At 37.5% G+C, this 16,689-nt stretch overlaps 1 protein-coding gene across 4 annotated transcripts in view; it reads left to right on the top strand.

The window, feature by feature from the left end:
- Nucleotides 1-16,689, top strand: part of SESN1 (sestrin 1) — a 116,539-nt gene that overhangs the window by 90,833 nt on the left and 9,017 nt on the right. For 2 of the 4 annotated variants that reach the window (XM_025926155.2, XM_086707549.1), the window contains exons 2-5: nt 10,782-10,847; nt 11,628-11,828; nt 12,456-12,638; nt 14,605-14,847. In XM_025926155.2, the coding sequence (XP_025781940.1) occupies nt 10,782-10,847; nt 11,628-11,828; nt 12,456-12,638; nt 14,605-14,847 (693 nt within the window). Of the gene's footprint in view, nt 1-3,712; nt 3,964-4,926; nt 5,238-10,781; nt 10,848-11,627; nt 11,829-12,455; nt 12,639-14,604; nt 14,848-16,689 lie in introns of those variants that run through there. The other 2 variants (XM_086707548.1, XM_086707551.1) reach the window with 2 other exon arrangements.

The raw sequence follows: 16,689 nt of genomic DNA, 5'->3' as shown, positions 1-16,689 counted from the left end.
AAAAATTAAATTGAAGAAGTGAGAAAAGTAGAGGACAAATAAGAGAACAATGTAAAATTAAAGTTCAGTGCTAAAAGGATCTCAATGTACTCAAAACATGTCGAAAGGAAAAAAAAGTGCTTAGCAGACAAGCTATATATATAAAAACAGGAAGATATGAGCTGGAGGAGAAAAATCTTGACAAAATTAGTAAGCAGAAGTAATCTTATAAACCAGCATTCATTCTAAATGTTTTAAATGACAATAGGACAGTTTTCAATAATGCTTTAAGCCCACTCTTAAAGGAGTTCTTTGGCTTAATGGATGAAATCACTGCTATGTGTGTTTGCTAACCAATTACTAAATATAATTCCTTTCTACTGAATAGATCTACAAATCTGTTGTACTTTAATTCCTTTGGTTAACGGGAAAATTCAAGGTTTAATATGTGGTCCATGGAAGTGTGATTATGCCTTTTGGCCTGATAAGTATTCATTCTACTAAAACGTATCTATTATTTTCCATGAATTAACTATATTTTCAAAAGTCTAATGGAATGTAAGAAGTCACTTAGGAGAACAGCTAATTTGAAATTTATTTCCTCAATTTCAAAAATAAGAGTATGAGGCATGATTTCCTTTCTCCAGAAATGTATTATGTTGGAGAGACAAAATCTACCTTCATCCCTACACTTTGCTTCATTCCCATTGTTCTTCAGACCTCCCTGTTGCCTTGCCAGAATTGCCTCAACAGCCTTCCTAACCATCTTTCTGCCTCTAATTTTGTCCCTTCCAATATATTTTTTTAAACCTTAGCTGAAATGCAAGTCTGATGTCTTTCTACTATTTAAAACTTGCAAGAACTCCACAGTACTCTTAACAATGAAATTTACATTCTTTAAAATAAAGCTTGAACAAGGTCCCTCCTTACTGTTGATTTTTTACTTGAACTCTATCACTGTCTTCTTCCAGACCCAATAAACTTCCTTTATTCTGCTTCCCTATTTGGACCATTCTCTCTCTCCCTGGCCTCTGGGCCTTTGCACATGCTGTTTCCTTTGTTTAGAACTCTGTCTCTATTCTCTCAAGTCCCCTCTCCTACCTCCCCCAACCCCCAATTTCTTGCCAAAGCCTCTCCACTAATCCTATAAGTCCCAGCTCAGATGTTCCTCCTTCAGAAAGCACAGCTTCAAGTCCAGACTCTCTAATACATCATAGTTCTTAGCTCAGATAAAGTCACTTAACACCACTCTGCTTTTACATAGTATATCAGCTTATTCTTGAGAAAATTAGAGTTGAGACCATTACTACTAATGACAAATGCAAAAACTTCACTTTGATACAACTGCGTAAGTCTACCAAAAGATTTTTAGAGGAAAGGAAATATTTCAGAATTACTATTACTTCTTGGATTAAGTATCAGGTTTCTTCCTAGAAATAAATAATGTTGGAAATGTTTAAGTAGCAGACTTTGTAAAGTAACTGCTAGCCTATAATGATAACCTGTGGTAAATATCAAAAGTTTAGTCCTTTCCAGTTACTGTTCCATGCTCAGTTTTCATTTTTTTAGCAGATGTTTATTGCATGCCTATGACATGCCTAACACTAGGGGTTCATTAGGAGAAACACCTTCAGGACATCTGGCCTACTCAAGAAGTGACACAATGATATTTTCAGGTTAATACATTGGTTGGAATTCTTGGTTACTATAGATTTATTTGGAGGCAACCCTTTTATGTTGAGAATAAAGTGACTAATTCACCATGCTGCTCTATTGTAATAGAGCAGAAATTATTACTCTTTGAAGAAATTATGTCAGTCTTTTTAGAGACCATAAAGGAATCTTGACATTTAATGGCTTAAAGGTCCTCAGTAAACCATAGAATTATAATATGAGTTAAAATTATCTTTCTTTTTATGTAAGGCAGCATCAAAGTATATAAACTGAAATTTTCTGGGGGGAAAAATCCTAATTGCAGCTTCCTATACAATTTCAGTGTATACCTCTTCAATATTTATCAAGCTCTAAGTATCAAACACTACTCTATATATAGTTTGTAGTTTTGATTTGTATTTATTTTGAACCATTTTTGGGTTAGCTAAATGCTAGTCTCTCATTAAAAAATAGAAAGGTAAGCATTCTCCATTTTGCAAATGACATAATTTTAATGTCATAAACAAGGTTATGCCCTACTAGACAACTCAGCCCCATTGTTGTATTCCTTCCAGAAAATAAAAATCACCGCTCAACTCTTCTAGAAGCAAAGTCATCATTTTCACTTATTTCTCATTATCTAGCATTATAGCTCACAACCTCATATATCAAGTCCATTTATGTTTCCAAGGTATTCATCTACAACCAGTTTATTTTAGAGGGTATGTCCTATTGCTGCAAACTGGATGATTTACTGGGCTTATTTTTGCTGCTTGTTGGTTTGTGGCTGAGTGGGCATTTGATTATCCTGTTTGCTTTTGTGGCTGTGCTCAGAAGAAGAGAAAGCTTGGAAGCCTCTGTAGCTTTTTCTTTTATGTTATTATTAACCCAAAATTGCTTTTCTTGACAGCAAAAATATTTTGTGTGCTTTAGCAATTTATAAAAACCGTGTATGAGAATATACAGTATTTATCTTATTTATCTGGAGAGGATTAAAAAAATAACCATTTTAACTTGCTTTTAAAATACATTTTAAGAGCTGTAAGAGTAACTTAATCTTCTCTGAGACATTGTAACCTCCACTCTTAAGACTGAAACTTATTTGCATTTAGGAGTCCTGGTTCTGTGTCTGTCAGTATTTATTGATTTAAACTGCGCTTTTTTCCTTTTGTCATGATGTTCCAACTTTTTTTTTTTAAACCTGGACATGTAAGCTTTTGAAAACACAAGAGCAAACATGCAAAAAGAGATCTAATTTAGGAGGTGATTTTTTAAAAGAAGTTAATGAATCCATTTAAGGAAATAGTGTTCACACAGGATTTGAGAGATTTGCGACCCAGGTCCAACAGTGTCAGTTATTTATGCTCCTTTTTAACCTATATTGTCTCAAGTTCCTCATCGGATTTTAGAGAAATTCTTTCTTTAGAACCCAGGGCACTTATGGGAGAATATTCGAAATGTTAAAGCCTTGGAATATACTTGCGAGGAAAAGGGAAATTCAGAGATTGGCTACCAAGCCTTATTATCTGTGTAGGACAGTGATATTTATAGTTTCTACATAGCTTACCAAAAATAATTTTATATTGAATATAGGCCATGGTCCCATACTTGTTGCAGCATTCCGGGCCCATTCAGCGTGGTTTGCGCATTACTGGAAAGGCTGAAGGGGATTTCAACAGTTTATAAAATGTAAAGCGAACTTGGTTATTTATTCCTGGTGGTGCAGGGTCCGCTTAGAGGTGGGCTGCTCTTCGGCTCAAGGTAAATGAATCCGAGTGGGTGGGAAGGAGGGCAGTCTCTCCGCTGCTGAAGCTGGGGGCAGGGGCGCGTTCGCCTTTCCGTGACGCCCGAGTGCTCGCGCCCCACCCCAGCCTTAAAGCAAGCCCACCGAGCCAGTTCTGGACGCGAGAATTAGCTCCTGGCGGAGAGCTCCGCCGCTCGAGGTTGTTTTTCCCCCGGCCGCGTCTGACCGCCCCCCAACGCCCGCCCCTCCGCGTCAAGGGGGCGGGGCTCCGCGGCGCCGCGGGCCGGCATTGGCGCGGGGGGCCGCTGGGCCGGCGGAGTGACGGCGGGGGCGGGGCCGCGCGGCTTGTTTGCTCTCGCCGCGCTGCCGCCGAGGTCCGCGCTGCCTGAGGCGCTGCAGCCCGGAGCCCGGCCGTCCGGTCAGCGCTCGCCTTTTCCGCGCCGCCGGGCTTCTCCTGCGCGTCCGCAGCCGGTCCCCGCGCCGACATGCGCCTGGCCACCACCGCGAACCAGGCGTACACGGCCTCGCTGGCCGTCTCGGAGCTGCTGGGCTGCAAGCAGTGCGGCGGGGGCCGCGGCCAGGACGAGGTATCCGGGCGAGGGGCCGGGCGGGCGGGTACCCGGCACAGCTGCCCGGGCTGCACGGAGGTCGCGACGCCTCCCCGCCTTCGTACCCAACAGCTGCGGAGAACGCTCCGCATTGGAGAGTGCCCCGGGAGCAACCGCCCGGCCGGCCGCCCTGCCCGGCGGGGGGCGTCTCGGGCCGGCCCGCGCCCCTCAGGTTGAAGGGGCGGCCTGTGGTGGGAGGGGAGACGGTTTCCCCGGGAGAAAATGCTGAGGCTGGCAGACACAGCTGCCTCGGTCATTTAAATGGAAGTCTCCAAAACGTAAATAACGTCGTCCTGTGTGCAAGTCTCCACAAGTCAGAACCGAACAAAGCTCCAGTCTTAGGGTAGAACAGCCTGTGGATTTTTCTCCCCTCGGCGTCTTGTCACAACATTATCGGTGACCCCCCCCCTTGGCCTCCTACTCAAAAAAAGGGGGGGGAAATAACATTTGAGTCGGTTAAAAGATGCTGCCGCCTGGAACACGTATGTTCTGCCGGCTCTATGACGTTATGCACCGCGCTTACCCCTGGTTGTTAACCATCCCCGTTGCGCCTGAGACGGCCTTCAGGAGAAAGCGGTTCAGTTGTGACATTTTGTATTTTTCCCAAGGGGTTGTAAATAACGGCCCCATTTGAAAGTTGCTAGTACAGCTAACCGAAATCTGAGCCTTTAAAAGGCTTTCGTTCAAAAGGTGACAAAGGAGAAAGAGAAACAGTCATTAAAGTTTGAATTGAACTCAGAACGCTGGGTTGCCATCGGTCACGAAATCTAGGAACGTCTCCGCAGCGTTGCCCCCTTAGGGGACTCCGTTCTAGTGTTTCTGTTGTTTCGTAAGTGGAGACTGCGTGGCGAGTGGACTGCATGGATTCACGCAACTTGAAGAGAAGACCTCGTGGGGGCTGTAGGACACACTTTCCTGGATTTTAACGTTAGTGGGTACATGATACGCTCCCCGTTGTGTACAGATCATGCAGCAACCTAAACACCAACAAAACTTGCGCTGCCTGTTGCTTTGGAAACTCTATCAAAGAAACAAAACCGTGTGGAAGTGTTGACATCCCATTTCTGGTTTCCGTTTGCAGGCCATAACAGATCTTTTCTCATTCTGACTAGAGGCGATCCCCAGTCGCGGAGCTTGAATAGCTGTTATTTCTGATGGTGTTTGGGTGCAGAATCCCGGTTCTCGCCCAGATCTAGAGTCTCTAAATATAGCCGCGAAAACTGGAAGATGAAGGGATACATTATAGCTTGCTGGTTGGTTTCCTTGCCCGTGGGATTGTGTTTAGGAAACTAGGAAGCCTTGCGGAGTTGTATTTTATCACTTTTAACACATCCGACATGTGGGAAAATAAGTCAGGAAGTAGTGCTTTATAGGAAAACTATTCATTTTACAAAAGAATTAATAACATGACTCTTTCAACTAGCATGCCTCCAAATAAAATGCTTTAAATTGAAACACTTTTCAGGGATGGAACTCCTGACTAAAATACAGGGCACACACATGGCCTAAGTCAGCCTTACAAATCCAGTACTTTGAAGTCAGTGAGGTTTTTGTTTTGTTTTGGTTTTTTGTTTTATAGTTTTTTTGAGGTTTTTTTTTTTTTTAAATATGTTTTATAGAAGACCAGAGACTGGAAAAAGAGGTACCTGAACTTTCAGTATTTCCAAGTTCCCAAGCAGAGGTAATGACAATGTTAAAAGAAGCACCAGTACATTTGTTATAGCAGGAATATATTTTTGTTCCTTCTACATCTTTTCATTTCTGTTCAAAATTTTTGAATGTCAGAAGCCTAGCACCAGCTCTAGGAAATGATTCTCCTAAAGAAGGGAGAGTGGGGTGGGAGCTTTCACTTTTTACACAATTTATCATTGCCTAGTTGAAACACATACTGCTTTTGTAATTTTTTTTTTCAATCAAAATTAATATGAGCATCATGGTTATTGGTATAAGACGTCTGGACAGTTTTTTAAAAGTGCCCCAAGCCCAGTGAGAAAAATGATTCAAATGACTTAATCATATTTACTTTTCCACTTGTTTTGCAAGTGGGTAGACACTAGAAGCCAAGAAATGCTTTTATTTTGCATTTGTGGCACATCACTGTCTCACTTAAAGGAGGATATTGCTGTAGATTCCTAAATGTATCTCTGACCAATTTGGAAATGATCAGAGCAGTACTTTTAGCATGCCAACACTGATTCGTAAGGTGATACAATACAGATACAGTGTTTCTGTGGTACTGTCTACATTTGCTAAGAATTTTCATATTGTGAAAATGAGTGTCTTAGTATTACATGCTACTGAAGAAATAGATGTTATGTCAGAGATTTGCAGCGGTGTTGTCATGGCAGAGGCTGTTGCTGTCTTTTTCAAAATGCTGATTAGGAGAATTGTTGAGAGGAAAGAACTGTTAGTTCCCATGTTAGTTTTTCCAGCCACACCTTCACCAAAGGCCTGTGAGGTTTGTGCTGTGATTAGCATCTACATCTGCTTTTTAAACAAGGCCATTTGCTATCGGCAGTTCTGTGTCTTAGAATCTGGATTGGCCAAAACGTATTCAAAGCCTGTAATTAATTTTCTTCAACAGCAACAGATAAGGCATAATTGAAATAACGTTTAGGAAATTATGAAATGCAGTTAGTTTGGCTTATGATCACCCTATTGAAGACCTGTAGTAGCTTTTTAAAATCAATACCTGCTAGAAGATAGGGTAGTAGCTAATTTGTCATGTTGACTAGGAAAAGAAGTATTCAGAAAATGAGTTTTCCAGAAAATTAGCCTTTTAGAAACCAAGAATACTATTGCATAACAACAGTGATATCCAAAAGGACCTTTAAGGTGTCAAAAACTCTTACAGAGGCTCAAAAGAATAATAATGACAACTCTAGAACCAGATTTCCTAGATTCAACCCCTGTCTGCACCACTCGCTAATACTAACTGAGCTAGGTACTTGATTTCAAATTACATACATACGTATAATTTATAAATTATTATATGTGATTACTTTATGTTTATAATTATTGTATGTTACATAAACATTATATAGAATTTGCTATATATAGAAATATATATAATTTATAAAATCATCTCCTTCCTGCCTGAATCTGGACTAGGATATGGATGGAGTCTTCGAGCTCATCAGTTGATATTCTTGTATCTCTCTCCTGTACCTCATCTATTAAGAAACAGAGCAAAGGACATTGAGTAAGCCTTCAGATATGGAGAATAAGTTGATGTGAGTCTAGAATAGTACTCACTATATTTCCCATTAAATTAGTCGATCAGTCCTTTTTGGGAAAGACTTGATTTTTTTTTAAGTATATCAGTGTCTCCCTTCCCCCAGTCTTTTCTTTCACTTCCTCTCCTTTTCCTTCCTACCATTTCCCTTTCTGCCCTTAAGGAATGGCACAGACCTCTCACAACTTCTTCATCTTAATAGGAAATTGACCCTGGTAGTCTGGATGTGAGCTGGGTACAATTCTATTTTATCCGGAACTAGACTTAGGTAAAATAATGAAATTGGAATCTTGAATGTCAGAGACTTCTTTCCATTCCTTTCCTTTCTTCAGTTTATCTTCTCTTCCATCTCCAGTTTTCTTGCCAGACTGGTACCTCATCAAGGAATTAATGTAACCTCAACAATAAGAGATTATTAGCATAATTGGTCTATAATCCATTCCCAAGAATGTTTACTTTTAGTTAACATCCTGCTTTAAAACACATAGTTTTTCACTCTGAAAGAATGTTTGTCTAAAGGAACTGTGAAGGAAGGTTTTGCCCACTGAAGGGAAGGAATAGGGGAGACAGTGATACAAGTATGACCATTAAATTTGGCTGTAGGGGTAGACTTTCAAAGACTTGAAAAGTATATAGGACCATTGGGAAAGGTCTTTGCTATACTTAAAGGAAAATACTCCATTCTGAAACACTGATAGCCACTTTCTTTGAATTCTAAACTATTGTTTTATGATAGTTCAGTATGTAAAGTATATATTTGGTATAGAAACAAAACCAAAATAATATAATTCAACCTCTTTGTTTTGAGGTCCATGTGCTATCAGTCTTGTTATTAAAAATATGTATATGCCACCCACATGTTGCTAATTTAGTTAAAGTCCTATAAATGGAATTGCTAAGTTTTTTTTCTTTCCTTACAGATAGTAACAACATATATGCATCTTATGCACTTTGCTCTCCCCTACCTCACCCCCCTGATGCACACTCAATATATATCTTGAAGGTCTTTTAAAGCCAACTCATACAGAATTGCTTCATTCTCCTTGTAAGGACTGCATATAATTCTAGTCTGTGGTCATACTACATTAAAACAGTCCTGTTGATGAGAGCTCAGGTTGTTTTATATTTTGTACTATTACAAACAGTGTTGCAGTGATTATCCTTTTACCTATGGCATGTCTATGAGTACAGGTCAGCATTTAAATTGAAATTGTTGACTCAAAGGATTTGTGACTTTTTAATTTCAATCATTATTACAAACTACCCTCTCTATAAGTTGTAGTGATTTACACTTCTTATGTATTCCTTGATCTTACTTCCTCACACTTCACAACACTCCCATGAGAAATGTATAAGTAATGAATATTTATCCACCTCCTCTTCAGCACAGCCTACTATTAAACTTTTGATCTTCAGCAATCTTTTAGGTGAAAAATAGTATCTCAGTGTAGCTAACTTAAAGTTTTATTGTGAGGTTGACCATTTTTCAGCCATTTCTTTGAACTGTCCGTGTCCTTTGTACATTTTTCTATCAGGTTGTTGTAGGTTTTCTTACTGATTTGTAGGAGTTTTCATGTACTCAAGAAATTTAGCCCCTTTGATATAGAAACTGCAAATACATTTCCTGATTTTCTGTTTGCTTTTGACTTTTTTATATGTTTATTTTTCCCATGTGAAAGTCTTTATTTTTATGTCATTAGATTTACTAGTTTTCTATTTTACGACTTCTGGGTTTTATGACATTCTTAGGCCTAACTTCATTCCATGAGTGTTTTCTTCCAGCACTTACGTTTTTTGGTTTGGGGTGTTTGGTTTTTTTTTAATACTTACCTCTAATTTAAGTATGATTTATGGTTCTAACTTTACTTTTTTCTGAGTGGCTATCTAGTTGTATCAAGATCATTTGTTGAATAATCCATTTCTCCTCCATCTGAAATACTACATTTTAACACAGTACAGTCTCAAGAATAGTAGTGTCTCTCAGGTATAAAAAGAGTGATAAACTCTTGAAATGGGCATTTTCCTAAAATGCATTTTATTTAAATAATATAGTGAAGAAATGAAGAGGGGTAAATATTGAATGTAACCTTAACATTTTGCCCAATATATCTTGATATCTATGTAATTGGATCAGAAATTCAGCAGTTAGAAAGGCTAATAGAGTCATTGTTTTATATAAATGGCTGCATTTGTGTTAAGATGATGTATTGAATAGAAGGAATGTGGAGGTTTTTTTCTTGCATTTATTACGGGCTAATAAAATTAAGACATGCCTATGGCCAGACCAGTGAATTGAGTGCCTCCTCTAGTGAAGGGTATAGTTAGAGCATTGCTGTGTTCAGTGTAAGTGTATTGGCAAGTGTATTTGAATCGACATCTTAAGTTACCCCAATAAAGATTTTCTTCAGTTTTGTCCTGCCTGCTTAATTTTTAAAAATCCACTCTGCTCAAAAGGTTTTCATTCACTTGGACCAGATTTTTTGAATTGCTGCCACATATCCTTCTCTGTCTGCAAACCACCCCCCCCTTTTTTTTTTTCTTTAAAAGGAACATCCTGAAGGACTTTTGGAAGCAGTAGAGGGTACAAATAATATTTGTATGTAGTTATATAAGCAAGGGTTTAATATTTAGATGTGTAAACTTCAGGAATTTGGGGGGGATTTTTTTGTTGTTGTTTTTTTTTTTAGAAACCAGATTGATAGGACATGAGCCTTAAAAAAAAAAAGTTATTATTTTAGTTTTGTTTCTCTAATCACACAGTATTGGGGAAAAGATGGACCTTTAATACGTACTTGTCACTTTTTGTTAACCACACTACCCTGTCACATCAAATATAGGTTTCTAGTAGACTCTCAAGTACAGGGTTCTAGATTTACTATGTCAAAGGGCAGAAAACCTTTATTTGTTAATCAGTTGGGCTTCTCTAAAATATAAGCAAAATTGATAACATACTATAAATAAAAGATTTAAAGCAAACTCGCAAAGTTAGTTTCTCGAAGATTGTTTTACTCAGCCACAGAGAAAACATGCCCTGCAGTACTTTCTTTTATGGATTTAAGTAACTACTTTTTATTTTTCATAGTATTTCTTCTATTGTGAAGTGTTATTGTAGATGTAATAATAATTAACACTCCTTTCAACTTAAGACATCTAGGCAGAGGTTAGTGAGTTTTCATTTCCTGACAAGATACACAGGGGTTGATGTTTTGGTTGGTTGAGTTTTGGATGTACAAACACATTGGTCTTATTTTGTATCAGTGACAGTCCACAGGGTTGGTTGCTATGTGCTGAACTTTCTGTTCTAGACTTTCTGCCAAGTACTTTATGCAAAACTCTGGTTTTAGTGAAACAGGTTTTATTGTTTTTAGTCTGTGTCATATTATAAGCTCTTGTCAGCCATATGATGCAAACAGAGGAGTTGGTATGTATATATGGCCATGAAAACAAACCACTAAAACAAGCCTGTCTCTGTTCAACTGGTTGTTTTTCCTCCCATTCCTGTAGCCTCAGTTCATGTTGTTTACTGCTGAGAGGCCTGAGATGGTGTAATTTTCTTTTCTAGGAACTTGGAATTAGAATTCCTCGACCACTAGGACACGGACCAAGCAGATTCATCCCAGAAAAGGAGGTATGTTGTTTGTGAAAGTACATAGTGAACTGTATGCTTTTAAGGAAAAGCTTTCATGACCCACATCTTGGCATCTGAACAACTGTTGGACAACAACATGTTTTGCGCATAGTTGATCGCAGTTAATCATCATGCTTTGGCAGTGAATCTGTGGGATTAGAAAGCTGTTATAGTCATGTTGATTTCTAGTATTTCATGACGCTTTTCTAACACCCATATTTAATCTAGGAAAGGCAAGACTTGTTTTTGACCAATAATACTCCATCTCTTTATATTTAGATGTTTAGTTAAGTGCATGCTCATAAGCTGAGTTACTTGGTCTTGACCATCTCCACAGGCTGGTGTCAATGCTAGATTGGATGTTTAATTCTAAATATGTAAAACTCCTATGCTTTAGATCTCCTTAAATTTTGGTTCTCCTTAAATTGAGACTAGGCGTTATAAGGAAAGGGTAAAGTCTTTAGAGTCCGTTTGCAAGCTCTGCAAATTTGATAATCTAAATCTGCTTCTTTATCTGGATTCTGGCCAAGTCTGCAAGCAGCCTATCTAGGTGGCCTTTAATGTTCGGCCTTTGTTGTTTATCTACTACCTACTACATAATATTCAACTGTTTATTCTTCTGTCTTGCTGCTAGTTGAGTTAAAGTTTCAGAATTATAACCTTTCTCTCAAGCCAAATTTAACCTGGTTGTAGATGACACTTAAAAAAAAATACGTATGCACTGCATTCTAACACCAATTTACAATTTATGTAACCATGGTTTTCCTCTCTTTCATACAGATTCTCCAAGTGGGAAGTGAAGACGCACAGATGCATGCTTTATTTGCAGATTCTTTTGCTGCTTTGGGTCGTTTGGATAACATTACATTAGTGATGGTTTTTCACCCACAGTATCTAGAAAGTTTCCTAAAGACTCAACACTATCTACTGCAAATGGATGGGCCATTGCCCCTACATTATCGGCACTACATTGGAATAATGGTTTGTAAACGTTAAATGAAAAATTCCTTCTTCCTCCTTTATTAATCGTTTTAAGAGATGGTTAATGCTTTAAACACAGGGATGAATACTTATATTCTGACTTCTAATTGGATTCCTGTTAGGTAGTATGTGGTTTTCCTCTTACTAAATAAGTGTACTCTCAGATGTATCTGTAAAAAGAAACAAGTGTTTATACATTATTAAGAACCATTTTCCATTAAATGAGAATAAAGAAGAACACAGGATCTATTCCACTGTTACAAATAGTTCACATTGACCTAAGTGGTACTACTCCTGTTCGATTTGTAAATTATACTCCATTATTTTATGGTTGGCACCTTAATTGAAGTTTGTTAATCTGAGGATCTGAAAGTTATATAAATACAATTCCTAAGGCTCAAATACTTTTATCAGCTATTCAGTTTGTTTTGGGGATATTTCTGAGGTCTTTCTATGGTGTGTGTGATTTTTTTTAATGTTTATATGAAACTGCATTTCTGTGGTTTATGAAAAATTTGCAAACGGACTAATCAAACACTTGCTGTTTTACCCATTATAAAGGAAAAATATTCATAGTTTAAAATTTTAATATTTATAGTTAGATTGATCTTTTTGTTTTCTCTTAAGGCTGCAGCAAGACATCAGTGTTCCTACTTAGTGAACCTCCATGTAAATGATTTCCTTCATGTTGGTGGAGACCCCAAATGGCTTAATGGTTTAGAGAATGCTCCTCAAAAACTACAAAATTTAGGAGAACTTAATAAAGTGTTAGCCCATAGACCTTGGCTTATTACCAAAGAACATATTGAGGTAAGTAGAAGTGTAATGTATCTAAGGTGTCACTTAAAAAAAGATTTTTTTTAAAATAGACTTTAATCTTTAGAGCAATTTTAGGTTTACAGAAAAATGGCACAGAATATTCTCATATTCTACCCTCCTGAGACTCCCCCCAAGTCTCTTTTATTAACATCTAGCATTAGTATGATAACATTTGCTATAATTAAAGAATCAATATTGATCAATTAACTATTAACTAAAATCTGGGGCTTACCTTATGGTTCACTCTTTGTGTTGTATAGTTCTATGGGTTTTGACAAATGCTAATGTCATCTATCCACCATTACACTATCATACAAAGTCGTTTCACTGCTCTAAAAATCCTGTGGGCTCCACCTATTCATCTCCCTCCCCTTTTCCCTGAAACCCTGCAACTACTGATGTTTTTACTGTCTATAGTTTTGCCTTTTCCAGAATGTTACATAGTTGGAATCATACCGTATGTCATCTTTTCAGACGAGCTTCTTTTACTTATCAGTATGCATTTACGGTTCCTCCATGCATTTCCCATGGAAAATTTATTTTATTTATTACTGAATAATAATACACCAGTGTATGGAGTTACCATAGTTTGTTTGAAAGCCATCTTGGGTTACTTCTGGTTTTGAGCAGTTACAATATAGCTGCTATAAACATTCACATGCAGGGGTTTTTTGCTGAACATAAGTTTTCAAAACAGGTAAATAATTAGGAATGTGATTGTTGGATTGCATGGTAAGCCTGTGTTTAGCTTTGTAAGAAACTGGGAAAAGGTCTTCCAAAGTGACTGTACCAGTATGCATTCCCAGAAGCAGTGGATGAGCATTCCTATTTCTCCATATCCTCACCAGCACTTGGTGTATCAGTGTTTTGGATTTTAGCCATTCTGATAGGTGTAAAGTGGCATCTTGTGTATCTTTTTAAAATGCCATTTAAATTAGTGCCTTCTGGTTCTAGGTAGATTGACATTCCCTAAAAGTATCTACCATGCAGTAGAAATACAACATATTTTTGGGCTTATCTTTCTATTTCATAAAACATTTTCAATACTATTATATAATTGAAGCATCTTATTAAGATATAAGATCTGAAATTGATTAACGTAGTATCTATTATATTGTCTGGTAATGCAAAATTACACAGGATTATAAAACAAATAATGAAGCAGAAGGGATATGATATGCAAGACTTTGAAGAATCATAGACTTTACCTTGAACATAATTTTTTAAATAATTATAATTTGATGATTTAGGAATATGCAGAGTCAAGTTCAAACTACTGCCTTTAAAATTCCTTGAGACAGTTTGATAATAAAGAAAAACACAGACATATTTTATACGGTAGCTTCCACTTTAAATACAGATTTATTACATTTAGATTGAGACTTTGAACTAACAGTGAAAGCATTCAGAATCCGACATCTGAAATATGGCAACTGCTTTTAAACAAAAAGCATTCTATTACATTTTAAAATCAGGATTTCAGAAAATCAAAATAATAATGAATATGTCATTATCAGGTTATGTTAAGCTCTGTTTGTAAATACATAATTCATAAAAAATTATATTAGCAAACTCTGGGTTCTGTGTGTCTCAAATTATAATTGTACCCTAGGTTTTATACAGTGACTACTCCTGTTTTTAAGTTTATTTATTTATTTTGAGAGGGAGCACATGCGTGCACCTGCACACATGAGCAGGGGAGGGGCAGGGAGAGAACTCAAGCAGGCTCAACGCTGCAGGCTCAACACTGTCAGCTCAGAGCCTGATGTGGGGCTCAAACCCATGAACCGTGAGATTATGACTTACGCCAAAATCAAGAGTCAGATGGATGCCTAACCTACTGAGCTACCCAGGTGCCTCCTAATCCTGTTTTAAATAGATTAAATACCAAGATGAACTATTTACTTTTACCAACACCATAACCAGTGTAAAAATATGTTCTTTTTTTTTTCTTAAGGGACTTTTAAAAGCTGAAGAGCACAGCTGGTCCCTTGCAGAACTGGTACATGCAGTGGTTCTCCTCACACACTATCATTCTCTTGCCTCATTCACATTTGGCTGTGGAATCAGTCCAGAAATTCATTGTGATGGTGGCCACACATTCAGACCTCCTTCTGTTAGTAACTACTGCATCTGTGACATTACAAATGGCAATCACAGTGTGGATGAGATGCAGGTCAACTCAGCAGGAAATGTTTCAGTAAGTATCTATTATTTGTTACAGGATTATCAAGACTAATCATAATGATTGCTGCTATATTATTTTTTCATGTGACTTCTTAGAAAACCTACCCTGTTAGGCCCCTCTACCTGTTCATTCAGCAAGTATTTACTGACTGCCTATAAATGCTCAGCAGTTTAGTGCTAAGGGACATGTAAAATTATAAGACCCTTTAGGAGGTTACACTCAAGTGTAATTTTAGGATCAGGAGCCACCAGCATATGCCCCATGAGAGCCAGCTAGTATTGAATGGGTGCTGCAGTGAGATGAGGGGAGGCTGAGACCATGCAAGTTAGTGGTGGAGACTCCCTGATGCTGATCACATTCTTTTCCTCTCTTTTGCATAAAAGAAACAGGCTGGTTTCTTAATTATCTTTTAGAAGAGTTAATCAGCCTTTATCTAGAAATTTCTCCTTTTAAAATTCTTTTTCATGTTTAACTTGGCACAAATATATATATAAGTGAAAGTAAATTTATTAAAATGTTTTCTATTCCTTCTCTGGGTTTTATATTTTCTCAATTTTGTTATTCCCTTGAAACAGATTAGAACAAGTTGAATGTTCTATAAGCAGATTTTAATTCCTGAATACAGTGAGTCAAAATCCCCTTTGCATTCTTTTGCTATAGTGAAAAGATTTCCAAAGAGAAATCACAGAAACAACATCACAGTCTTCTGAATACTTTGCATGCATACATTTTCTCGGTTATATTATTCCTTTGAAACAGATTTGAACAGGTCGAATTACCTTTAATGTATATATTTGACTGTGGGCAGGTTACCTCCCTGAGCCTCTGTTCTTTCATGTCTAAATAGAGGTCAGACATAAGGTTATTTGAGGTTTAAATGAAATGTCTCTAAAGAAATAAAAGGCCTAGTACAGCTGGTATTATTTATCAGGTGCTAAATAAAAAGTAGCATTTACATATGGTGAGATTAGCACATGAAGGAAAATAATTTTCCCAGGATTGATCACTTGTGAGCTGATCACAAGGCCCAAGACCATCAGCTTCACCCTGTTGAGCCACCTGGATTAATGTTATAGGCTGTAATATTGGCCACTGATCATTTATTAAAACTTATATGAGATGGTCTAAGGGAAAATATATGTATTAGTTGTTAGGATGCTTGGAGTTGGATTGTGGTCCTTCCCCACCTTTGATTTAGGACAAGGCTGAAGAAAATAATGGGGTTGGGGGTAGTCTTACAGTGCCTTTGAAAGGGCCAGAACTTGCCTTAAATCTTCCTCAACCACATAAGTATTTCATGTATTAGTGCTTGAGAGAATTTGAATGTAGGGTGGGTTCAACTACACAAAAGGAAAAGATATTTACCACTTCTTTTTAATATGAAGTAAAGAGGCCACCTCTTAGTGCTAAAATGGTATGTAGTACATGAACACGCCTTCTTTCATTACAGAAAATTCCAAAATTTGTACTTTTTGTGTGGGAGTGTAGAAAGGCAAGAATGCTTTCCTGAACAACGGATGAATTAGCAGTAGCTTTAGTTTGTTTGTACGTAGGTACAGTTGGAGCACTAGGTATGTATGTACTCTGGACTACTTAGAAGTAGGTTTTTGAATGTAACAAGTCAACTTGAGTTGTAATATATTTTGGGAAATCAGTACACATTGTGACTGTAAACATTGTACTGTAAATGTTCTGTAGTTTTTCCCTAATAAAATTTTTGGGGTAAAGGGTAAAAAAAAAAAAAATAGCACAAGGCTAAAAAAGTACTTGATTGTCTCTAGTTATTCCTCTGTTACATGAGGTTAGTAGTAAAATAATAGAAATTTTAAATTTCTCTACTAGTCCCTGAGTTTG

Source organism: Puma concolor, chromosome B2 (assembly GCF_028749965.1).
Source record: "Puma concolor isolate L17-30 chromosome B2, mPumCon1.1.hap2, whole genome shotgun sequence".
NCBI lineage: Eukaryota > Metazoa > Chordata > Mammalia > Carnivora > Felidae > Puma > Puma concolor.
This window is presented reverse-complemented; position numbering and strand designations above follow the sequence as displayed.